The 23,807-nt window shown below is 43.9% G+C and overlaps 1 protein-coding gene across 1 annotated transcript in view; it reads left to right on the top strand.

The window, feature by feature from the left end:
• Positions 1 to 23,807, top strand: part of LOC117454804 (glutamate receptor ionotropic, kainate 5-like) — a 403,890-nt gene that overhangs the window by 331,900 nt on the left and 48,183 nt on the right. The window contains exons 14-15 of the mRNA XM_034094000.1: positions 15,011 to 15,120; positions 18,652 to 18,825. Coding sequence (XP_033949891.1) covers positions 15,011 to 15,120; positions 18,652 to 18,825 — 284 coding nt within the window. The remainder of the gene's footprint in view (positions 1 to 15,010; positions 15,121 to 18,651; positions 18,826 to 23,807) is intronic.

The following is a 23,807-nucleotide window of genomic DNA, read 5'->3' as shown; positions in this document are numbered from 1 at the left end:
TGTGTGACAATAAATAAATGAATTTCAAATGTATGCAATTTGATATACTCACTTGTTTAAGAACTGTGGTGATGTCCTCATACGCAGGTTCCAGGCAGGCATCATGCAGACGATCCAGTTCAGTTTCCAGGTACTTGCAGAAAGGAGTGGCCCTGTTGACTGGCTGCTCTCGAGTGATGAACTGAACCAGCCTATCTTGGAGATCACGGGTAACTCTCATCTCCATGGTAGGAGACTCGGGTTGGTCCTCAGCAGCTGTTCCTGTCCTGGAAGGAGGTCTCGGTGTAGGGTAGCCAGCGTACTTCTTGATGGGCTCCCTGGATTCGTCTGCAACACTGCCTGCCATGGTACTGTCGTCACTCCCAGCCAGCTCACCCGTCTCAGCCAGGGCCAACTTGTCCTGTACTGCAAAGACAAAAATAGAAAAGAAACATAAGTACATTTGAAAGTTATATTTAGAAACAAACATTTGGGAAATTGAAAATGTTCAACAAAGTTCAGTTTGAATTTAATTTCAAAGATATACTCACACTAGCTGGTGTATCCTTCTTGTGACGTCTGATGCGTGGCTTCAGAAACCCAAAGACCTGGCGGATGAACTTGTCACGGTCACTGTCATTCTCACTGGCCTCCTCAGCAAGGATGGGGTCTTCCTCGTCCCCACTCGACAGACCATCACCAGACCTCTTCTGGGATTTCTTCTTGGGTTGGCGCTCCCGCAGCTTTGAGAATCGAGTCCTCTGTGTTTGATACCATTTCAGAATTGAATGATCTGCAATGACAGAAATCAAAACAAAGAATTAGTACAATCATTGAAATGTTCATTGACAGCAATGTGTGTCAAGTATCTGAAATAAATTTCAAATATTTCAAAGTAATTGAAATGGAAAAAAATGTATACTTACAATCCAACCTGTACTCCGCAGCCTTTCCCTCCCATAGGTTCCTCCTTAATGCCTTGTCTTTGTACTGTGTGTCCTTCATGTCATACAGTTGTCGTGAACGAGCTGAGAACCAAAATGCAACACACAGGAGACCAGGCAAAGTCGTTAACCAGATTTATTAAAACTTGTTTCCACAGAAAAGTTCTGGTGTAAGACAAACCGGCAGACAGTAGGCAAAGGGCTGGTCGGGGACAGGCGAGGGTTCCAGGAGTAGTACTCATCTGATGATGCTCTCTCGGCCTCCCTCTCCTGGAAATCCTCGTCCTCCTCGACCGATGACGTCTCACCCTCCTCCTCGATAAAGCCCCTGGTCTGTAGCGGACGTGTCCCCCCTAGCTTAACGCCTGGTTGGGTGTGGGTTCTAGAAGGCGGCTCCGGGTGTTGCAGGTGGAAGTCCCGGATGAGTTGTGGGTTTAGGATGTGACAACCGGGAATCCACTGCCTCTCCACAGGACCGTGGCCCTCCCAGTCCACCAAATATTGTACCCCTCTTCCTCTGCAACGGGAACGGAGCAGGCGACGAAGGGTGTAAGTAGGGCCTCCATCGATCATCCTAGGGGGTGGTGGTGGAGGGGAAGCGGGGAATCATAGGACTCTCCCGGACAGGTTTAATCCTAGAGACGTGGAAGGTGGGATGGATCTTCATGTTCCGGGGAAAACTCAGTCGGACCGCTGCAGGGTTCATATCTTTGAGAATCTCGAAGGGTCCAATGAACCTGGGCGCTAATTTCTTAGACTTCACCCGAAGGGGAATGTTCTGAGTGGAAAGCCACACCTTCTGGCGTACCAGAAACGTTGAAGGATCATCCCTCGGGTACGTTGAATCCCAGGGTGGCAGGAAAGTCTGGAGCTGTGAGCCCACTGAAGCATCTCAGCCCTCAACACTTGAGGCACAAACAACCAGTTGGGAGGACAAGAACTAGGGCCGGGTTGGTCCACCAAAGCGGTTTTAAGTGAGGACGCCGATCCCTCGAGGAGCAGGGAGAATAGTGTCCGGGATACCGCAGGTGTTTCCCCCACCCCCTGAACATCTGGGCGTTCAGGTAAGCCAGCGTTTGTCCATGAGTTGAGGTTGCCTGGTGGGTCTCGGTAGCTAAGGTAGCTATCGTGACCTCCTGTCTTTGGATGGCATCCTCAACCCTCTCAAAGCGTCTCTAGGAGACCCGGTGTTTGCTTGGTCCCTTTCTGGCCAGATAGTTCTTTCACGAACGAGCTGAGAACCAAAATGCAACACACGGGAGACCAGGGAAAGTCGGTAACCAGCTTTATTAAAACTTGTTTCCACAGAAAAGTTCTGGTGTAAGACAAACCGGCAGACAGTAGGCAAAGGGCTGGTCGGGGACAGGCGAGGGTTCCAGGAGTAGGCAAGATGGGAGACGCAGGTACAGGCAGGGTCAGGGCGCAGGCGAGGCAGAATAGTCCAGGTACAGGCAGGGTCAGGAAACAGGCGAAGCAGGCTGGTCAGGGACAGGCAAGGTCGAAACCAGGAAAGCAATCTGGGAGGTAATGCTGGAAATAACTGCATGCTGTGAAGTACGATCTGACACTGAGGTGAGAGTGAAGGGGGCCTATATACTAGTTAGACCCTCCAGAAAAACGCGATTCTGCGATCGCAGAATTTACCGCATAATCAGCAAAATGGCGCAGATTTTTAAAAGGCCGCTTATTTATCAAAAGGCCGCACAATCCCCGCATTTTTCCACACAAAGTTGAGGGGAAAAAAAGTTAACTCCTCTTGACGTGAAGTGATGATGATGTTGACGCAACGTCATCAGCTCGCGCATCACAGAAGGTAAACAACACCGTAGAGTGAACGTGGAGCTCACACGAGAGAGAAAACACTAGGATGAAAACATCGAATCCATCTCATTTAACGATGAACATTTCTGCTAAAGACCGGGCAAAGCAGTACCCCGATGTCTCGCACGGAAGTGGGGGGAAATTATTCTGCACCCCGTGCAACTGTGTTGGAGCATAAGAGAACATCGACGGTGACGACCCACTTTGATTCATTCAAACATTCGAAAATGCTTTCTGCTGCTGCGGACAAGAAAGCCAAACAGCTCACGTTCACCGAGGCATCGACCTCCAAAACCCTACAAGAAACGAGGTGAGACGCCTACGAGACTGAAGCTGGTCAGATAACGAACAAGTAAATGAAAACAGAATGAGGCGGAGAAGTGTGTGTGTGTGTGTGTGTGTGTGTGAGAGAGAGAGAGTGTGATTAAAATAGCCCAATTGCTTTTACAATAAATAAACATTGAATGTGTTTAATTGAATAGTAAAGGGGTTTAACGTTAGTGGCAGGTTGTGTGTGAGAGAGAATAAATAAATAAGACAGCCCAATATTTATTTTTTCCGCATATTTCGCAACTTTTCGCACATTTCGCAACTTCCCGCAATTTCACCGCATAAAATCACATAAAACCCCGCATGTTTGATCGCATAATCAAGGATTTTAGCCCGCGTTTTTCTGGAGGGTCTAACTAGTGGAGCTGATGGGTGTAACAGAGTATGAGAAAGAGACAGGGTGTGACTACCAGGTGACTAATGGCACATTTCCACTGCAGGGCCTTGGTAGGCCAGGCTCACTTTATGCTGTGTTTCCATTACAGTTTAGGAACTGGGGCAGTAACTATAGTAACGTGGTGTAGGCGGAGGCGTGACGTCATCTTCAATGCGAACCACAGAAAAACAACATCAGCCGTTAGCTGTTAGCCCTCAGAGCTCACAGCTCCTCATATCTGTTCAGAAACTAGACAAAAGTTAAACAAGTACAAACCACAGACTGCCTGTGTCATGGCGAATACAGTCGCTGGTTTATTTATGTCTGTAGGCCGTTGTTGTGAGTATGGACGGTCGGAGCACATATAACGTAAGCTTTCTCCATTCAGAAAACACGCATGTTAATAGGTGTTTCTCTGCCGTCTGTCTGCAGACTTGTCAAAGCATCAATTCATGGTTTTCACTAACCGGTATCAGTATGTTGTTACTTCGGCATCATTTAGAAACGTGTATTACAATTAAATCACGGTCAAATATGTTAATTTTGTTGTAGTTGCCAGCGATTCTCTCACTAGTTTATCATACTCAGCCCGGTTGTTGGCCCGGAAAGAACCTCGATTTTGGAGAGCCAGAAAACTGAAAAAGTACCCGCTAGCCGGAACTACGCCGAGTGGAAACGCAACCAAAAAACTTGGCCAACTTGTGGCCCCACACAAAGTTATCTGATGAGGCCCTCTGTGTCGCGAGAGCGTCGACGGCGGGTGCTAGTGGAGCCTTGCAGCGGCGAAACTCTGGCGCGCTTACACTGTAGACCTACAGTAGACAGTAGACCTTCATGCTTCGCGTCGGGCTCCTGATCTGCCTGTCGGTGTTCTTTTTCCCATAATGACTGCGTCGCTGCACATTATCCCGCTTATTACACGGCCACATTCTCAACAAAGTAACGACATGACTCCCAATATTAATGGGAATGCTTTTATGGATTTAGAAAATGAGTTTATTGATTTAAAAAATTGTTGTATTGATTTAAATTGACATGCATCCGCTCAGAAAAGTAGTCCGTTGTTACTGTTTGAACTAACGTAGCAACGGCAGGAACTGCTTCGATAGCGTTTTTGAGGAGCTTTTTGATTACAGATTTGAAAACATCGCTGCTTGCTTTAAAAGTAGCACAATTCATTATGTCAGACCTTGGGAAGTATCTAGATATCCCTGTCCTAATGCCAAAGTAACTGCACACTGAATATGTGTCGCCGTTTGATGTCTATGCTGCGTAAAAAGGAGGGTTCTGCCCCATTACTTCTCTTCTTACTTCTATAAGAATAAAACACGGAGGACGGAGATCTCTTTTTGTCCCCCTCTTCTCCCCGCTGCAGCCTAGCAGCTGATCTCAGAGCACGCTCCCCTCTCCTGCAGGGGGGCGTGGTCAGCTGCAGCTCACAGAATCAGCCCCCTGCAAAAACAGGGCTGGAAAGAGCAAATAGAGCGAAATGAGGCATGGCTAAAATGCAGGATCTGTTTGGTATTTTGAAAAAAAAACTATATTTATATACTTTATATAGGTATGGCCCAACAATATATTGTTCGAATATAGCATGATATGTCCCCTTTAAGTACATACAGGACAACAATGTATGGGAATATATAACAACATCAATAACCCCTCTTGCCCCCCATCCAGGGTTCGAGTTGTGTGGGAGCCAATGGGAGCTGAGCTACCATAAGGAGGGGTCTGAGCTCCCGCAGTGAAATCATACATCTGTGGGGGTCGCTAATACATTACCAACAACCATTATTTTAATCACAAATAATGCATGTGTCAATGTCATGAGTATTATTTACGTTAACGAGGTAAATAGGCTAAACATGTTTTCCAAAAGAACTACAAATCTCTTGAATGACAATATGCCTGCGCTGCACCTCCAAGCTGCGCAATACATTATTGCGCAATCTATGCCTGTGAGCGTGCAGCGCGAGCCGAGATGATGTGTGTGTGGTGTGCGTAGTTGAACCTATTCATATTTAAATTTGTAGCAAGTAGAGGGCTGCTGGTGTGTCTGTGTGTGTGTGTGTGTGTGTGTGTGTGTGTGTGTGTGTGTGTGTGTGTGTGTGTGTGTGTGTGTGTGTGTGTGTGTGTGTGTGTGTGTGTGTGTGTGTGTGTGTGTGTGTGTGTGTGTGTGTGTGTGTGTGTGTGGGCGCACGCGTTTTAAAGACCCCCATAGACTAGAGCTCAGTTTATAACTCGAACCCTGCCCCCATCCATACCAAAAATAAGTTAGAAATATTTACCTTCATCATCCGAGGATTCAGGATGTGTGTGACGAGGAGGAGGGGGAGAAGGTGAATGCTGCCGAGGAGACCTGGAACCCTCTGGGGACCGCTCAGGAGTTTTAGTTGGACAACGATCGACATATTTCTGGATTTCCTCCCCTTCCCCTCTCTGTCTGGTTGGAGACTCAGTTCTGTGTTCCTGGACCTCTAAATCCTCAGTTTCCTCTGGTTCCCTCTTCTGAGTGTATTTACCAGCCAGCTCCTTCCGTCTGCCTCTCCCTGCATGGTGGCATGTTAAAGTACTGTAGAATTAAAGTATAATTTACCGTGTGTTCTGCTCCCAATAATCTCCGATCAGGAATTTGCCATGTGCGGCCGAAGGTTTGATACCATCGGGAGGTCACGTGACGCCTTCTTGTGTGGTTTGGGCGCCATCGTGTGGCCTTCTGTAGGCATCGTACTTGCTTCGGCTGTTGCTTCGGCTGTTGCTTGGCCGTTGACCAAGTTCGGGGCCATCTTTGTGCGAAATTCACAATTCCATATTTGTGTGTCAATGTCGGCACAGTGTGACAGGGGCTTTAAGGATTACGTTGACTGAGAACACAGTGTTCCTCACAGTGAGGGCTTGCAGATTCACCTCCTCTTGCTGCAGAGGACTCTGACTTCCTGCTCAGCTCTGAATTTGGGGATTTGAATTTAGAGCCAATTAAATCACCACACTGTGCTGTTTCTGGTGCAGCACTAGTGATCATTAAGTAAATAGACTGACTAACAAATAATGATAATGAAAATGAACCTGTTCGAGGGCCCAGCAAGCCATGGGGCCCCTGGCATGTCTGCCATGCTAGGGGTCATTTGATAATGTGCTTACGTGTTGCTAAGTTTTCAAACACATTTTCAGTTGGTTTTAAATAATGTTAGGTGTTTTATGGACCATTGGCCTCCTTGGTTAGAATGTAGACTTCCACATTTTATTTTTAAAAAAAAGGCCTTCTCATGTCCGGCCCCCACACCACTATTTGAAGTCTAGATTACATTAGAGATACTTTATTCAGTCAATTGTTTTGTCACATCAGCAGAAAGTTATAACACATGAGTTAGAAATACAATAATAAAATACAAATTAAATGAAACATAAACAGTAAATATATATATATATATATATATATATACATCAACAGTAGAAAACATATATATATATATATCAATAGAGTATCTAAAGAACACACAATTAACAAATAAAAAATACATTAGAATACTTCTACAAAATAGAAAAATATAGTTTGCAAAGTTGTGTTCAGTATTAAAATCCAATTGAAATATAAATGCAATGAGGTAGCATGAGTGCAACGTGTGCAACATGTCCAGGGTGATTGAAAGGGACAAACTACAGGAACTATGGAGCTGGAAGTTCTCTGCTAGGAACTTGCACTTGTCTTGGTCAGGTGCATTGTGGGATTTCGAGTTCTCTTGGTATCGGACCGAGCTATAGAGAACATGAAAACGTGTTCCCTGCTGTAAGTTGGGCAGAGCGTGAGTAGCAGGCATATGTTCACATTACATTTAGTGAAGTCGATAAGATGGCTTATCTGTACCAATCAGAGTCAGTGATCGTTGAACAGTGGATCAAAGCATTGCTATGAATAAACGCAAATAAAGCCAGTCTTACTTTGGTGAACGATAAACTTGTTTTGGAAAGGTGCACAGTTGTGTTTATCTGTTTGATAAAGGGAAGTGGTGTAATAATGTTTCCTTTACTCTAAAGCAGGGGTGTCCAAACTATGGCCCGGGGGCCAACTGCAGCCCATTGTCCATTTTGAATCGGCCCTCAGCAAATTCTAAAAGTCTAACAATCCCAACAACTTATTTCCATAACCAGCTTGAAATGAACCCTTCATATTTCCCCTATTATAAGCAGTCCGAGCCTTCTGTTGTTACGGCCCGTCTACACTACAGGCATCAAAAAATCTTGAAGCTGAGCGTGTCTGAGGCTTGGCGATTTCTCGCGCCCAACAACCAATCAGGAATCTCCCGCCCGCCCCCGACATACAAAGCAATAGCAATGTTAAAACGAAGTAAACTGGATATAAAATCCCAAACAGGCGAAAACCTACCAGTTCCACCCACTGTCTCTGCCCCCTCCCTCCATGCCTCGCTCCTCCGGTCTGTATCCCGGTAGAGGAACAGAGACTGATCAAACAGCACCGGGTGATTCACGACCGCTATGATGAATTTTCCCTCAATTTTTTTGAATATGAGGAAATGACCTGCGTAGTCTCTCCCAGCATACACGCGGTTTGATTGGCTAGCGCTTGTGCTGTCAGATTTGCATACGCGGGATTTGATTGGCTGATGCCAAGCATCGAGCCTCAAAAGTTGAACATTGCTCAACTTTTGATGCTCGCGATGCTTGCAAAGCCATGCTCCGCTCCCCACAATGCAGTTCGGCGAAGATTCAAAATCAACAACGTCACCCCATTCAAGTGAATGGGCGAAGCGTTGAAAGCATTTTTCGATGCCTGTAGTGTAGACGTTTTTGTAACAAAATGAATGAAACAAATGGAGAGCAGTGATTTTCTTAAAGCATATTCAAGTATCAAGCATAATTTACATTTGATTGACTTTGCTAACTTGTAACTTAACTTATGAGGCAGTACACCTCGTCTCTAGTGAGGGGCCCAGCTAACCGTACGTGTGTGTGTGTGTATGTGGCCCTCAGTGAACACGTTTGGACACCCCTGCTCTAAAGGCTACAACTAACACTTATTTTTATATCTGAATTTTGAGGATTTTTCCAAATGAATACATGAATAGTATGGTCTCCAAATGTAATTGAGAAATGTCCTTAATGTCCGAAAGGTGGTCTTAAAATGTTATGTTGGTCCAAAACCTAAAGATATTCAGGGGAAAGCAATCATTTACCAAAACATCTTAGCTGAAGGAAATGTTGTTTTACTGCAGTTTATTTGCAAAAAGATACTTAAGGTTTACATTTTCAAAATAGTTGGCAAATATGTGTGTGTTGATGGACTCCACGAGTCCGATGATCAGCAGGGGAGAGTTCTGCCTCTTGTTCTTAAGCAGGACTTGATCCTAAATCCTGACTCGTCACAATGACTCTTCTGACATGGTCTTGGACTGGACCAGCAGCCAAGAGCTGCATTGTAGAATGTAAACGGCATCACATCATCAGTGTGAGGTTTGTTAAATGATAAATGTTGGAAACACACTTATCAATATGTCATAACACATAACAATGAAAGTGTGCTTCCCTTGCAGCAGCACAGACGCATTTCATATTAACAACCTAAGAGAATGCTCAGTGTTGTAATTAATAAAACGTAACACTTTCTCTACAGCGTGCATCTGGATGCACAAGCTCCTGAATGCATCGCACCAACGCACTTTCATTGAAGTAATAACTACATCAAACTGACAATAGGTCTGAAGGTATAAAGAGCTTTCTGCTCCATATAAACTGCTTACAAACACTTACATATGCTCACCCTTTGAATTCCTAAAGCTGTTGAGTTCTGCGCACACATCAGTGCAGGGCTTTGTATCAGTGGTGCTGCCCCCTGGTGTCAGATGAAATACAGACGCAGGAGGAAGAAGAGATACATTCATCGTTTAGAAATACGCTTGCATGTAAATGAAAATCAAAAGGAAGATTCAGGCAAGACGTCGACCTGTAATATATAATGTTTATGTCACTTAATTTAACCATAATTGAGACAGAGATCTGGTTGTTAGTACTTGTATCTAACTGTAAGACAGGTGTGTCTTAAAATATTGCATTTTGTATCATAACTTCTGTCGAGGACGACTTAGACCTTTGAGGAAACACATGTTCCACCTCGGGCACACAATCCCAATCATACTAGGAGTGTCCTTACTAACAGTTTGGAGTTCACCCAACTTGGAGTCGGTGTGAATATGATTCAGAAAGATATTCAAGTTCATTCTTGTTGACCCTTAATCACCAGAAGTCCCTTGTGTAGGATCCCCTATGTTCAGTAGATTTGTTCTAGACCATTTGGCTGCACAAGGGATCATTAGAACGTTATCCAACATCGGCCTTCAGATGTTATCAAAAATATGCATTCAACTTAGAACTTTGTTTAGGTTTCATATTTTGTCTGATTATCTTGTGCGCTGTAAACACAATGCAACACTTCAAAGTTCATATTAACTTCATATCACTAACATATGAATACAAACCTATTAAATAACAGGGTTGAACTCAGCATGACGCGTTGGATATGATGACAGGGTTGAAAGGACAACACATGTTTCTATATGGTATGGATTTATTTAGCTGAGCAACTAATGATTATGCATTCAATTGAATTACAGCTGAACTATCAAAACATTTGATGCAACATGAAGTATTTAAAAAACATGAATGGAATGAATCAGTCCATAGGGTCAGCAGTAACCACAATTCCTAATAAAATGTATAATGTAAAATGTAACTAATTGTGATTGCTAATCTGGCTCCTAATATCCAGTACATACCGTTGAACTCTGAATGTGTGTGAAGTGTTGCTTCATCCTTTAATCAGAAAGCCTGGCCCACACGTCTTTCTCCATGTCCACGTGTCGGGATGCCACCGGCTGAGGGGTGGGATGAGCTCGAGCACGTCATCAAACACATGCCACAGCACATCCTCACGACAGGCCAGAAGAACTGCTTGGTCCGACACGACGCATGCATTTCACTTGAACTTGTGTTTCATCCACGGCTAGGATTATTCCTGGATACAAACCTTATCGTACGTGAGCACACACCGTTGCCCCAGCAACGCTGTGTCTTCCCATTGGATGTGGTCGGCCTCTGTGACACTGCCACTGGCACCTTCTTGAGAAAGCTGAATGCTGTGTATTCCAACATTCACAGCGTAACTGCTTTGGGTAGAGCACATACAGCAGACATCGAGACACTATCTCTCCTGGAGCGAGAGTTACCAGCTGATGGATTCGCATGGTTCCTGGGACTGCTGTTAGGTTTGATGGCATCCTCTCAAGTGCCTGTTCAACTGGTTCACTGTTGACAAAGAACAACTTGATGGATGTATTGCTCTCCAAAGGGCATTGAGAGCTCACGTGCATCTCTGATGTCCTGCCCATGGCTTATTAGCATGTCAGCAGTCCTCTTCCAGGCTGCGCCAACACCATCTGGTGCTCCCTTACCATGGCTGGCCTCAGAGACATCCCAAGTCCCTGCATTAAGGCCTCTTTTCCTCAGCTCAGTGCTAAAGAGAAACAATGGCCTTCTGCTGGTACTGGGTCCAAGGACAGTGAACCACAGAAACATCTGGGTATGTAGCCTGCACATGATCCAGTACAGGGTGCAGATGCTCCCATATAGCGGCTGGGCCTTTGTGTTCTGATGGGGATGTTGTGGTGAAACCGGTTGGTTCTTGGAAGCCACCTCCATAAGGAACCCCTGTATGCAGTGTTGCCTGCTGGTGGGATGCTCCAAAGTGCGCTGCTTGGGTTTCCGAACTGTACTTGCAGGTAAAGTTCTCAGAACAGTCTAGGTGAATCAGGCATTCATCAGTGGCCGTGCTCTTCCTTAGCTCACGGCAGTAGGCATACTGCTGCCTAATATTAAAGGAATGCTTCTTGAACTTGCTCAGGAGTGTTGGAGCTGCTCAGCAAGTTGCTCCTGAGTGCCCTCAACAATCTGTTTAGCAGTTGTCTTCACTGTTGGCCCCTCCTGGTCATTCTTTGTTGCCTTGTCTTCTGTCCCCCACTGAGTACAGGACACCCTTTCCGCACTGCCATGTGTACTTGAGAGTGGAACTGTTTGTCTCTGCAGTGTCCACACTCCCCATACATACAGTCCTTTATAGCAGTATCACAGCACACCATGTTAGTGAGTGCCTCAAGATGTGAGGTCTCAATCAACTTCAACTGACTCAGCTTTTCTGCCAGAAAGCTAAGATTCTCGTGCAGTTTGCACGAGTCACGGTCAGACAGGGACGGGTGCACAACCCAAAAGGGACGTTGGCGGCATTGTTCTCTGCCAGAAACCTTCTGTGGAGGTTTCTTATTGTGTCTACATGGAACCTTTTGTGCATCGTTACCTTGTTTCTTGTAACGGTTTGTTTTCTTCCTGTAGTGATCCTGCTGACATCATCTCTTGTGAAGAAGGTCTTTACATTGTTCTCCACAGACGCATCTGCAGACCTGCTCAGGCCTTCTGGCACATGTGCTCAGGCTGTTAGTGTTCAAAGGGTTTCTGCGTTCTTTAAACCCAGTGCCTGTTCTGACCACCTCTGCAGCCTGTACTCTGACAGTCTCCCTCAGTAACCTCAGATATCATTTGCTTATCTCTCTCATGTCTGCTCTTTTGGTATTTTCTTCTGATGTCAGCACCAAGGGCTTCATGGAGAAGTAACGTTCTTCTGACCCTGCTGTTCACAGTACAATTCTTGACCAGTTCACGGACTTTGGATCTTGGAGATTCATTATGTGCTGCTGATCGCTGGAACCTCTTGTTGTGCTTTCCTTTAAGTTGTTTCTCCTTCCTCAGTGAACGTTTGAGTTGTTCTATTTCTTTGCGCAGTTTGTTTCTTGATCTACGGGATTGCTTGTTGCCCTCCAAACGCTGCCTAAAACAAAACCAGGCAATACATAATTAGCAAAACTCCAGCCCATATAAACATCTAACATGGATAAACTATAATACTTTAAACACAATCATAAACACTTCCATTGACACACACACACACACACACACACACACACACACACACACACACACACACACACACACACACACACCCCTAACAACACATGTCCCTGACCTTGAGGACTCAGGTCTGGGCTGCGCTGCATGCTGAATGTTAGGACGTTGTGGAGGAGTGTTGATATGGCTGAAAGCTTCCCTTTCTTCATGTCTTCGTTGAGCTTTCCTCCACATCGTACGCTTCTGTCGTTTAGCTCTGTCACTCAGATCACTGATAGTTTTCTTTCCCCCTCCTCAGGATTCCTTTTCCACCTCTGAGATCATTCTCCCTCCTATCTGGGTCTGCATTCCTTCTTGCCCTGTGCTCTCTTTGCCTCTCTGCTGCTGGTTTTCCCATTGTGATGTCTGAAAATATTAAACATTAAAAACACATTAAGAATGATACAGACATTACCATTTAGTCATATAAGAAATGTCAAACATTCAACCCCGTCACAAGTTCAACCTGTTATGATAAGAAATGTGACGGGGTTGAGACCTTGTTTAGCTAAGACATAGCACCACGTGGAATTTAAGGACATCATAAAATGGTAGTATTTTGCACAACTATTGTTTATTTTTTCCTAAAGAACTGTTTACTATAAGTAATTCATACAACAGAGTTGAAATGTTGAGCTTGACATTCTCAATCTGACATTAAAAAAATGAAATATAGGAAAGAGAAGAAACTGACACTTGCCTTTCTTTGCCGCCTTTTCCTCAATAGACTTCTGTGATGTCACTCCCTCATGCAGATGTCACATGGACTGATCCATTATTTTAATAGGGGGGTAAAATGTATAGCGTGACGGGGTTGAACCAAACTCAGGACGTGTGTCAAGAGTGCAATTTCATAGATAATTCATGTATTTTTCCAGATTTTTTTTGTTCTCAGTTGAAGTACACACGCATATGATTATATTAGCATCAACATGTTGGTATAATTGGCAATTGCTATTTGTTTAATATTCAATGAATATGTGATGATGCTCAGTGAGGACATGCACAAATGTGTGTTGTCTACTACAAAGACAACTAATTATTATAAAACAAAAACAAAATATTTATATTTAGTTTTACATTGTAATGCAAAACACCCTGTTCCTTTAATTCAGTGCTTTAACATATATGTTTGTAGTTTCCTTTCATATCAAATCTTTGAAGTAAGCATGGGGGACACAAAGGGCACCCGGTTCAGAGAATCACCCAGGTAAGGTATGGGCTACTGCCTCATGAGTTAAAGGTAGGGGAGGTAAGAATGGAGACACCAGCTCGAGTGCGCTCGAATTTGAAAGTACGCAGCCGAAACAAATCTGCCTCTTCCTTCAGACTTCCTCACAGAGCCCCTCCTCCAACACACATGAAGGCGCACTTGACCAATGAGGGCACGAGATCAGTTTGTGCCCAGATGGAAGGCTGACAGGCAGGTAGGCCATCCAGTTACTTTAGCCGCCACGGCTTCCACAGATGACATTCTTTTATGTATGTATTGCCAAAGCATTTAATGTATTCATTGCTATCGGGATGTTAAGAGCATTCCATGGAATATAACAAAGTGTTTCTGAAGTGAATGACATACCATACCTTTAAGGTATAAGTCATACAAATCAATCAAATATAGGTGAATCATATTGTGTGGTGTGAACAGGAGTTTTAAAGGACATGATGTTTCTCCCTGGTTGATCAGCGATATGATAACAAGACAATGCCGCCCTCTAGTGGCTTTAGTAACAACTGCGGGAAGTTAGTTTGGCATTGGAGGAGGTGGACAGTGAATAAATACAGGACTTTCCCCCAGCAGACTGCTCCTCCTGTCCAGGGGCGGCACCAGACCCAAATGCACCGCACCGAGCGGCTAAGCGCACGACATTGCCAGCTTTATGAGTTGGTGGGGAGACAGTGAGAAAGCACAGGCGGTTAAAAGAGATGCCACCATTTCAGCTGACTTCTTCTCAGAAATACTGTCACATAACATCCATATATTTCAGTGCTAGGTTGATGCTTAGCTAAGCTAACTATGAAACACTTTAACTGACAGGACTCAGAATCAACTGTGTACTGTAAGGCAGCTTCTAGCTTCATCCGGGTCTAAAGACCCGGATGCCCACCCCAGGCGACGCCCATGGCATCTGACTAGGGGGCATCGACCCACAGTCATTAACACTGAAAGGCTCGTAACTGTTTTTTATTTTTTAAATGTATTTATTTAAATTTTCGATTTACGTCCTGACAACATGTGAAAAAGATGTGTTTCCAAACACACAGGGCTGTGATATGGAAGGGAAGGTTGTGATGGTAAGCAGACGGTGACAGCTCTGTACCCAGCAGACGGTCCTCTTCACAGCTCACAGGACTTCCTCTCATACACTTCATGATTTAAAGTGCAGGTGGCTCCATGTGTGAGGCTGTAACCGTGTGAGGGGCCAGAACACATTTACAGAGGCACAGGATCAGAGTGATGTGCCAAACATGTTTCTTTTCATATTGGAACATTGGAGAAATGTTCAATAAGTTGTTATTAACACATTATTAACAGAGTGATCGTGTGTTTCAGGGCCGGAAGCCGGGGTACTTCTCCTTCCTGGACCCCTTCTCTCCGGCCGTGTGGCTCTTCATGCTGCTGGCCTACCTCGCCGTCAGCTGCGTCCTCTTCCTGGCTGCCAGGTGTGTGTGTGTGTGTGTGTGTGTGTGTGTGTGTGTGTGTGTGTGTGTGTGTGTGTGTGTGTGTGTGTGTGTGTGTGTGTGTGTGTGTGTGTGTGTGTGTGTGTGTGTGTGTGTGTGTGTGTGTGTGTGTGTGTGTGTGTGTGTGTGTGTGTGTGTGTGTGTGTGTGTGTGTGTGTGTGTGTGTCTTAAAGGTCCCATGTCATGGCCTGATCATGATTCCATCGTTGAGGTCCACTAGAATAGATTCACATTGTTCAATGTTCCAAACTCACATTGGTTTCTCACAGCATCTCTGTGTAGTCTGTGTATTCTCTCTCTGTCCTACACGGCCTGTTGGAGCTCCTGCCCCGCCCCCCCCCCCCCTCCCTGTGAGCCCACTGTGCTCTGATTAGTCAACCACCGTTACAGCTGAACATCAGTGATTATGTTTCACAATGGCGTTTGTTAGCAACCAGGAAAGGACACCAGTAAGGACAAACAGATGAGAGTGAGTGAGTGAGTGAGTGAGTGAGTGAGTGAGTGAGTGAGTGAGTGAGTGAGTGAGTGAGTGAGTGAGTGAGTGAGGCCCCGGAAGAAAAAAAAATGTAAAAATAAAAATGTCCAACGAGGCGTTCTGGGGCAGCACAGACAGGTCTTTTCTGTGTTAGAGTTGTACTCGCTAGAGGGTGTGTGACTCTGCAGACCGTTTACATAACACACAAGGGGACGGGACCTTTAATGTTTCTGTCAAAATGTAAACATGTTGCTGAATTTCTATTTTCTAAAATCTAAACATTCTGCATACAAAAATAAGTCAAAACTAGACGCAGTGACAGAGAAATTATTATTAATAAAAAAACAATAATTAAAGCTTCCGTTCATATCATTTTGAACCTGAAAGCCAGCGCTATGCTAGCCACCCTAAAAGTGCTACTGCTAGTGTTGCTGTACGTACTACAGAATACATCCGCTGGCCCTCAATGCAGTTATTCAGATGCAATAACACTCCATAACATCTATACTGTTGTCCTATGAGTGGTGGATTTATTTAGCTGCAGCCATTGTATGCTTTATGTATAATGTATTCTCAGTGTAATAACTGTGTGTTGAGGTCATGCCATTCCTCTCCCTCACTCTTTCTGACTCTGTCCTTTAGTCATTCACATAAACATTTAAGGACTTTACCCTCCGGTATTTTCTCATTAACAAACTAGGTTGTGTTATTTTGTGTATTAAGTAATAATGTATCATATCTCTGCCTCTCTCACCTGCTTTCTATGTCAATGTCATACTTCACTTGCTCAGCCCTCTTGATTAAATAACCTTAATAGAGCTGCAGAACTGTTTATAGCGAGTGCTTTTTATACAATTCTATAATCTTTTCACTTTGATCGAGACTGTAAGAGATTTTAGGCTCATATGTTTAGAACGGAGTGCTTTAAATCAGGGGTTTTCAAAGTGTGGGAGCCTCCCCTCAGAGAACATAAGAACAGCCGCGCCCCCCCTCGCAATTATTATTGCTATTATTGTTGTTGTTGTTGTTGTTGTTGTTGTTGTTGTTGTTGTTGTTGTTGTTGCTATAATGCAGATGTATTCAATTGCATTTCAAAGAGGTCCAGTAAAAGAAAATGTCTTTAAATGCTCTGTGTTCGCCGTCTACCTTTCTCTTTTTTGAGCACGGCATTTGAAATGACTCACTGCTGTTTCTCTCCTCTTGTCTCGTCTCCGTGTGTGTGCTTGAATCTATCGTGCTGACTCACTGACTGCACCGATTTCATTGGCTAAGTAGCGTCACCTCCTTAAAACATTAAACAATAACTTTTTCAAACCTTTTTATCTTTATGTTTTAAAAAAATGTTTTTAACATTTTCAACATCGTGGATAAATCCTTATACAGTATGCTCCCGGCAACACACTGAACGTCAACTTTGCCTCCTCATTACACCAATAGAGTCTGTCTGCAGACCGCAGCAAGGAGGCGTTTCCTATAGGGGCGTTTCCTATAGGGGCGTTTCCTATAGTGAACGACGGGAGCCGGCTCTCGCCCGCGAACGAGACGTTTTTTGTTTTGTTTTTGCGGAGGGATCTAGATCGGCATGAAGGCACATTATGCAATGTGCAATGTGGACATTATCCCGCTTATTACACATGGCCACATTCTCAACAAAGTAACGACATGACTCCCAATAATAATTGAAATGCTTTTATGGATTTAGAAAAAGATTTTATTGATTTAAAAAATAGTTTTTTGTATTGATTTAAATTGACATGCATCCGCTAAGAAAAGTAGTCCGTTGTTACTGTTTGAACTAACGTAACAACGGCAGGAACTGCTTCTATAGTGTTTTTGAGGAGCTTTTTGATTACAGATTTGAAAACATCGTTGCTTGCTTTAAAAGTAGCACAATTCATTATGTCAAACCTTGAAAGATATCCCTGCCCTAATGCCAAAAGTAACTGGCATGATGTCTATGTCTGGACCGCTGAGTTGATCTCAAAGCACGCTCCCCTCTCCTGCAGGGAGAAAAACTATATGTATATACTTTATATAGGTTGATACAGTAGCCCCTTTTTTTAAATAGTTTTTATAGGTGTTGCCATCTGTTTTGTGTAGCGTGGTTCTACAAGCAAGTCAATGCATTCATTGGGTGGTATCAGAGAGTTACACGGGTCTGTAAATGCAATGAAAACAATTGGCCACAGCAAATCATTTATATTAAACATGTAATTTTTACTTTTGAATACTTTAGTACAAAGGATGTCTTGAATAATTTAAGTGATATATGTGTACACATATAAATCATTAGTCAAAACAGCGCTACATTTGATTTAATTAAAAGGTATAATATGTGGTAAACTGAAGAGCCCTTTGGGAGCCGAAAGAGCCGGCTCTTCTTGGTGAGCCAGATGATCCGGCTCAGCAAGAAGAGCCGGAATTCCCATCACTAGAACAATGACTTCTTCTGCGAGGATTTATAAAAGCAGCTGGATAAAAAAAGTTAGGAAACTCCCCTATAGGAAACGCCCCTATAGGAAACGCCTCCTTGCTGCGGTCTGCAGACAGACCCATCTCCATTACACTCCCCCTTACTTCAGAGGGAACAACGAGTCTGCGTCTTTGATGCGCACAGCCACAGGAATAAACGCAGATCATCCTCTGGCTGCAGCCTTGACCGGCACTTGCTTTTGATCAAAGTGGGGGGGGGAGCCTCGCTGCGTGGAAATGGCTCGCTGAACGGACCTCTGTTCCCTGTCAGCGCAACTTAAATGATGCCGTTTAAAAACATAAAAAATAATGGGCGGTGCCGGCCGTCAGCGAACCCAGCCGGCCGTCAACGGCCCGCTGACGACTTTACTCGTCTTTTTCTCGTAATTTTTTTCTCACGCCTCACACTTTGAAAACCGCTGCTTTAAATTAATGAATTACATTGCATTCAGCTGACGCTTTTATCCAAAGCCACTTACAATTAATAGTAGAAAAGTGAAATGGTGGATGTGTCTGTAGTAAAGTCTAATCTGTCTCTATTCTGACTCATTGTGCCCCCCCCTCAGGCTCAGCCCCTATGAGTGGTACAACCCCCACCCCTGCCTGCGGGAGAGGAAGAACGTTCTGGAGAACCAGTACACGCTGGGGAACAGTCTGTGGTTCCCGGTGGGGGGCTTCATGCAGCAGGGGTCAGAAATCATGCCCCGAGCCCTCTCCACCCGCTGCGTCAGCGGGGTGTGGTGCGTACCCCACCATCGTACCCCCACATCGTACCCCCCACCGTACCCCACCATCTTACCCCCGCATTCATCTCATCATCTCTCCGTAACAAAAAATGTAAACAAACTAGAAAGTGCATTTCCTGCTGAAAATGCGTGTGAATGCTGTAAACTGTGAACATTTATGGCTGAAAATGCAGAAAAAGCTGAATGTGTTATTAGCTGAATGGTAGCTGCTTTTAGCTAAACAATGCAGAAAAAGCTTAATATTTCAAAGAAAAGGTTTAAAAAAGGTATAAACAACAACATGTATAGCCTTGATGTCCTGAAATAGCTGAATAATGTAATAGTTTAATGGTTCTGCAGCTGAAAATAGGCTGAAGGAGTTAAATATCAGATGTAAGTAGTAGTGAATGTATGTGTATTAAGATGAGAAAAGAAAGTAAAAAGGCTTGGGAAAGCAGCAGAATATTTGAACTGCAAACTTTTGAACTAACTTGATGGTGAATGATCTGTCGCCATACCAACAGCATTTGATGACATCCCATAATACTCTTAGATGTGTTGATGGCTGCATCGTTACCAAACCTGTGACGTTTTGGGCCATTTTGAGTATTTTCACTGAAGTTATGAGAAAACCGTGTTTCATGGTGAGCATTGTGTTGCCATGGCAACGGCATTTGAAGAAATCTCAAAACTGTCCCGTAGATGTCTTCACGGCTGGACTGTTAACACACGTGAAGTTTGAGCACTTTTTGAACATTTTCATAGGAGTTACACATTACATTAGGAGGTTACATTACTCTCTCTCTTCTCTTGATCGCCCTCTCTCTTCTCTTGATCGCTCTCTTTCTCTTCTCTCTCTCTTCTCTTGCTCATCCTCTCTCTCTTCTCTTGATCGCCCTCTCTCTCTTCTCTTGATCGCCCTCTCTCTCTCTTCTCTTGATCGCTCTCTCTCTTCTCTCTCTCTTCTCTTGATCGCCCTCTCTCTTCCTTCGTGTTGAGGATCAGAGTGGAGGATGTGATGTTTCCCACCCGCACTGCCTGGGGTCTGCCCGTCAGGAAGTTCAGGATCCAGTCACAGAGAGCGCTGTTGAGCCCGAGGTCTCTGAGCTTGATGACCTTGGAGGGCACAAAGTGTTGAAGGCTGAACTGTAGTCAATGAACAGCATTCTCACACATGTGTTCCTCTGGTCCAGGTGTGAGAGGGCAGTGTGGAGGGGGGGGGGGGGCTATGGCGTCGTCTGTGGACCTGTTGTAGGCAGACTGCAGGGGGTCCAGAGAGTCAGGCAGGGAGCAGGTGATGAAGGTTTTGACTAACCGCTCAAAGCACTTCATGAAGGAGGTGAGTGCTACTGGGCGGTAGTCGTTGAGGCTGGTGACCTTTGACGTTTTGGAGACAGGAACGATGGTGGAGTGTTTGAAGCATGTGGGGACTACAGACTGCAGCAGGGACCTGTTGAAGGTGTCCGTGAACACCTCCGCCAGCTGAACTGCACACACCCTGAGAACACGGCCAGGGAGGCCATCAGGTCCAGGAGCCTTGTGTGGGTTAACCCTTTAAAGGATTTGCACACATCTGCCCTGTTTAAAGCAAAAGAGCAGGGCTCCTGGTCCCTCTACAGCCTGGCTGCTCTCAAATCGAGCAAAACAATTGTTCAGCTCATCTGGGAGAGATGCGCACGCAGACAGTCCCGCAGCACCCCCCGCTGCCCCTTTGAAATCTGTCATTATTTTTAGTCCTGCCCACATGTTCCAGGTGTTAGAGCCTTTTGAAGTCAGACTCCACGTTGTCTCTGTATTGTCTCTTTGCACTGCTAATAGCTCTCCGGAGTTCATACCTCCATTTCTTGTACTCCTCTGAATCTCCACCTCTGTGCGCGATAGTGCGCACTTTCAGCTTGGTACGCACCTCGCTGTTTATCCAGGGCTTTTGATTTGGGAATGTTCATTCAGAAACCTTCGGTACCACGTCATCGATGCATTTCCCAATGTAGCAGATGACCGTGTCCGTGTGTGTGTTGATGTTATTGTCCTCAAACACACTCCACTACGTAGATTCAAAGCAGTGCTGCAGAGCTGAGTCTGACTCCTCACTCCAGCGCTGTATCGTCCGTCTCACCGGTCTGCCTGTTTCAGTGTCTGCTTGTAACCAGGCAGCAGCAGCAGTGAGATGTGGTCTGATTGGCCGAAGGGAGGGCGAGGGAGACCCTTATATCCATGTCAAAGTGAAAGTACTCGTTATAAAGAATGGCACATTGAAAAACCATGTATTTTAAATTATTGTATTATAATTATTGATGCATTAATGTGTTCAACACTTCAAAAAGTATGGTTTACAGTATTTGAATTACTTTATCGACAACAAGATTAACCTCTGATAATATGGTTACATGGTATTTATCTTTACATAAGAACCTAAATCTGTAACCTAAGTAACAACTAATTAAATCAACCCACTCTCTTCAGTCTGTGTACAAATGACACGACTTTACACATTGGAAATGCATGCAATATATACGCAGAAGTCCGATTTTGCGTGCATATGATACACTAACCATTCCCATTGAGATCTGAGGCCGAGTTTTGCATGCATATGATACGCCACGTATCGTGCCTGCACCACTTATTTTTGTCCGGTCGGGTCTTGGTAGACCAGAAGCTGTGTGGTTCATAAAAAAATTTTCTTACTCAATACCAAGCCACGATTATTGTTTTTATTTTAAATCGTATAATGTTGGACTTTTTTTGCTGTCTGTGAGGAAAAGAGCCTCAGAATAATGAAATCTGTATTGTTTTTAAAAAAAAATGTCCTTCCAATTATTCTTTTCTAAATAGAGAACCGCAGTGACGCGTCCTAAAACCCAGATGTAAACTTCTTCCGGTTCCTTCGTCAAAAACGCAATGCAATTTCTCCATAGGATTTTGGAAAATAGCTCGAAATAAGGTCTGTGGTTGACACACATTTAAGAGAGGGATCACGTTTTGTTCAGCCGGATAATCTCCACATGTCTACCCTACTTTTATAATTTTTGAATCATAAATCTAGTCGCCAAAAGCGAAATGCTAACGTTATGCTATAAACGAACTACAAGCCAGTACAGCAGCAGGGTCGCACGACTTCAACGTCACGCCAACATAAGATCGTTTCAACTGACTTGCACTGAAACTGCACTTTGAACACTTTAAATATATTAACATTTTAAACTGTATACCCCGTTTATCTAGGCCCTTTTTGTTTTATGTATAGGCTACATGTCACACTGTGGGAAACGATATTTCTGGACATGTAGATTTTGTTTACAATAAAGCTGACTTTGACTTCCGCGTGCTTGCATATTTTAACAAAGCTTTTCATTTTAGCCACACTGAATTTAACTAGAAGTCATGGCTGTGTCAATTACCAGTCTGATATCGTTTTACAAAGATGACAAGAAGAGTGTAGATAGAGGAGAGAACCACTACAAGTCAGGACACGTGCAGCCTCGATGAAGGTGTACTTATCGGTGTTGTCAGGGCTAGCATGAGGGACAAGGTTTATAGTGTCGGTGAGTAGTGATAGCAAGAGTACCGTTAACCTAGAGTTCATTTATTCACATTAATTCCCATCAACAAATCCATTTGATGTGTCACATGAAATCTTTATTAGGCAAGGCAAGTTTATTTATATAGCACTTTTCAACACAAGGCAATTCAAAGTGCTTTACAAAAAATGAAAGACATTAAGAAAAGGCATTTAAAACCAGTCATTAAAAAGAAAAGCTAATAAAATAAACATTAAAAGAAAAAATACAGGGTTAAAAGTTACAGTGCAGTTTAAGATGTGAATAGTTCAATTAAAAGCAGCGACAAAAAGAAAAGTCTTCTTGCTGGATTTAAAACTAGTCAGAGTTGCAGCGGACCTGCAGGTTTCTGGGAGTTTGTTCCAGATATTTGGAGCATAATAACTGAACGCTGCTTCTCCATGTTTAGTTCTGACTCTGGGGACAGGAAGCTGACCAGTCCCTGAAGACCTGAGAGATCTGGATGGTTCATCATTTAGCAGGAGGTCAGAAATGTATTTTGGGCCTAAACCATTCAGTGCTTTATAAACCAGCAGCAGTATTTTGAAATCTATTCTTTGACACACAGGAAGCCAGTGTGAAGACTTCAGAACAGGAGTGATGTGATCCACTTTCTTAGTGTTAGTGAGGACTCGAGCAGCGGCGTTCTGAATCAGCTGCAGCTTCCTCATATATGTTTTAGTGAGACCTGTGAAGACACCATTGCAGTAGTCGAGTCTACTGAAGATAAAAGCATGGACAAGTTTTTCCAAATCCTGCTGTGACATTAGTCTTTTAATCCTAGATATGTTCTTTAGGTGATAGTAGGCTGATTTAGTAACTGTTTTAATGTGACTGTTGAAACTCAGGTCAGAGTCCATGACTACACCTAGATTTCTGGCTTTATCTGTTGTTTTGAACATTGCAGACTGAAGCTCAGCGCTCACTTTTATACGTTCTGCCTTGGCTCCAAAAACCATTACCTCAGTTTTATCTTTGTTTAATTGGAGAAAGTTCTGACACATCCAGTCATTGATTTGTTCAATGCACTTACTCAGTGTTTGAATTGGAGCATAGTCTCCTGGTGAAATGGTTACGTAAATGTGTGTGTCATCTGCATAGCTATGGTAACTTATTTTGTTGTTCTTCATTATCTGAGCCAGTGGTAGCATGTAGACGTTAAAGAGAAGAGGCCCCAAGATTACAAATATTACACACCAGAAAACACAGAAATATCCATGAAATAAACATACAGTAGGCTATAAACAATTAAAGGGATAATTGGGAAGGCATTACAAATGTAAATATATTTTAAATAATAAAACAATCCCACCACCACAGGTATCTACAGGAGAAGAGGGAATTCTCTCCACAGAATGTGAATGCCCACGTGGAGAATGGAAATGCAGTCATGCAGCTGCATTAGCCATCTTTGCCATCCACAATTTCAGCTGCACTGAC

This window comes from Pseudochaenichthys georgianus, chromosome 11 (genome assembly GCF_902827115.2).
Source record: "Pseudochaenichthys georgianus chromosome 11, fPseGeo1.2, whole genome shotgun sequence".
Taxonomy (NCBI): domain Eukaryota; kingdom Metazoa; phylum Chordata; class Actinopteri; order Perciformes; family Channichthyidae; genus Pseudochaenichthys; species Pseudochaenichthys georgianus.
The sequence above is the reverse complement of the archived record's forward strand: the minus strand, read 5'-3'. Positions and strand labels throughout refer to the sequence as shown.